The 1,882-nt window shown below is 39.6% G+C and overlaps 1 protein-coding gene across 1 annotated transcript in view; it reads right to left on the reverse strand.

The window, feature by feature from the left end:
* The window catches only part of LOC107675644 (disks large homolog 4-like), a 43,785-nt gene that overhangs the window by 2,856 nt on the left and 39,047 nt on the right, over window positions 1-1,882 (reverse strand). Inside the window, exons 11-13 of the mRNA XM_016470055.1 lie at window positions 1,768-1,823; window positions 1,586-1,687; window positions 69-354 (exon numbers count right to left, since the gene is read on the reverse strand). Coding sequence (XP_016325541.1) covers window positions 69-354; window positions 1,586-1,687; window positions 1,768-1,823 — 444 coding nt within the window. The remainder of the gene's footprint in view (window positions 1-68; window positions 355-1,585; window positions 1,688-1,767; window positions 1,824-1,882) is intronic.

A 1,882-nucleotide genomic window follows, 5' to 3' on the forward strand; every position in this document is an offset into this window, starting at 1 on the left:
ACACACTCACTCACTCACTCACTCACTCACTCACTCACTCACTCACTCACACTCAGACTCAGACTCACAGTATGTTCTGCAGGGATGAGGGTCGTATAAAGATGGCGATGGGGTGAAGTTGGGCGGCCTGTAACCTCCTCACTGCATTCGCTGAAACATCCAGGATGCAGTGCTTCCCCTGCTGTTCTGCCACCTGTCTGACGCTCTGGACGCTGGTGCCGTACAGGTGGTTGTTGTACTGTCCGGCCTCGATGAACCGGTGACTCTGAATGTCTTTCTCCATCTGTTCACGTGACAGCACGAAGTGGTAGTCGCGGCTGTCCACCTCGTACTCGCGCTTGGGCCGCGTCGTGTCTGTCAAACACAGAAAGCCTCTTCAGCGAGTCTTGTGTGCAGAATACAATCAGAACAAACCCTCGACTGCCATTCATGAGTTTATGGTCATCATCTGTGGGCAGGGCTCCAGACTAACCTTTGAGAGCAGCGGCATCAGCGCCACTAAGTTCTACAGACGGTGGTGTTGTGTGGGGTTATTATAAATAAAGATAATTTAAATCATAAAATTACTATTGATTTGCATTAATAAGTGCAGTTACTAATAATATTACACTTTATTTCTTGGTAATACACATTTGAGAGTAAAGCACTGAGCTTGAGTTGGGAAGCATTCAAAATGTAGGCTACTTTTATTAACAACAGTAACATGTGCAACATTTTTATATAGTTTATTATAGGCTTAATTAATATAGGCTACTAGTATAAATGTACCATTATTCTTCTATAGCAGGCTATTACATGTAACTGACCAATAACTTCAGTGATTATAAAAGGAACACTTTGTGTGATTCAGTCACAAATTGAAAAGTTTGTTTTTCACGGCACTTTGTGACTTTTCTTACTTCTTACACAAAAAAGTGCAAAAGTTCAACAATTTGATTTCTTGATTTGATATTTTATAATAGTGATTTTATCATTTCAAAATATAAAACAAAAAGTAGAAATAGATGACTCAAGCCAACAAGTGCTCCTCTGCTGCCATCTACTGGTTATAGTGGTAATTTGATGGGTTCTTTTAAATTATTATTTTACAGAAGCGTTTGTTTACCACAAAGTATATTTTGGTCATCCCTTTAAAAATACTTGACATTTTTAGAGCTTTAAAGTGCTGGAAATAGTTGTGCGAAAGCTTGAAAGTCATTGAAAAGTGCTTGAATTTCTCCCTTAAAAGATTGTATAAACTCTGAAATTAATAATGTAATAGCATTTAATGACTGTATTCGTTTAAGACGTTCTGCTCTGATCTAAGACCTTTTTAGGCTTTTATTTGAGGAAGGGTGAATCTTAAGACTATTAAAGACCTACAGGAACCCTGCTCTTTTATTTTTAGCCAGTTGCTAAGGCAATTTTTCTCTTTTTGATTTAGTTTAACTGGATGTACTAAAATGACTACAAATAAAAAGGAATAAAAATTATATAGACATTTAAAATAAAAAATCCAAATCTGATAAAAATGACAAAAATGTAACTAAAATTAAAAAGAAAACACAAAAATAAAACTATGTTAAGAAGTAGCCCAGGTTCTTACGTGGGACGCAGGAGCCGAACTTGTCGGGGAACTCGGAGAGCAGATCGTCATTGACGCGGTCCTTGCTCGGCCCGAGGATGATGACGGGACGCGCGTAGTGCACTGTGGGACAGTAAATGACATCACAGTCAGTCAGCAGAACACACTGTGACAGCAGTGTCACCCAGAGACGCGAGACTCACCTTCAGCCTGAATCACCATCTCATAGCTGACGATGTATTCGCTGCGTCCTGAAACACACACACACAAACACACACACACACACACACACACACACACACACACACACAGAGCGTT

Source organism: Sinocyclocheilus anshuiensis, unplaced genomic scaffold (genome assembly GCF_001515605.1).
Source record: "Sinocyclocheilus anshuiensis isolate Anshui unplaced genomic scaffold, SAMN03320099.WGS_v1.1 scaffold2070, whole genome shotgun sequence".
NCBI classification, from domain to species: domain Eukaryota; kingdom Metazoa; phylum Chordata; class Actinopteri; order Cypriniformes; family Cyprinidae; genus Sinocyclocheilus; species Sinocyclocheilus anshuiensis.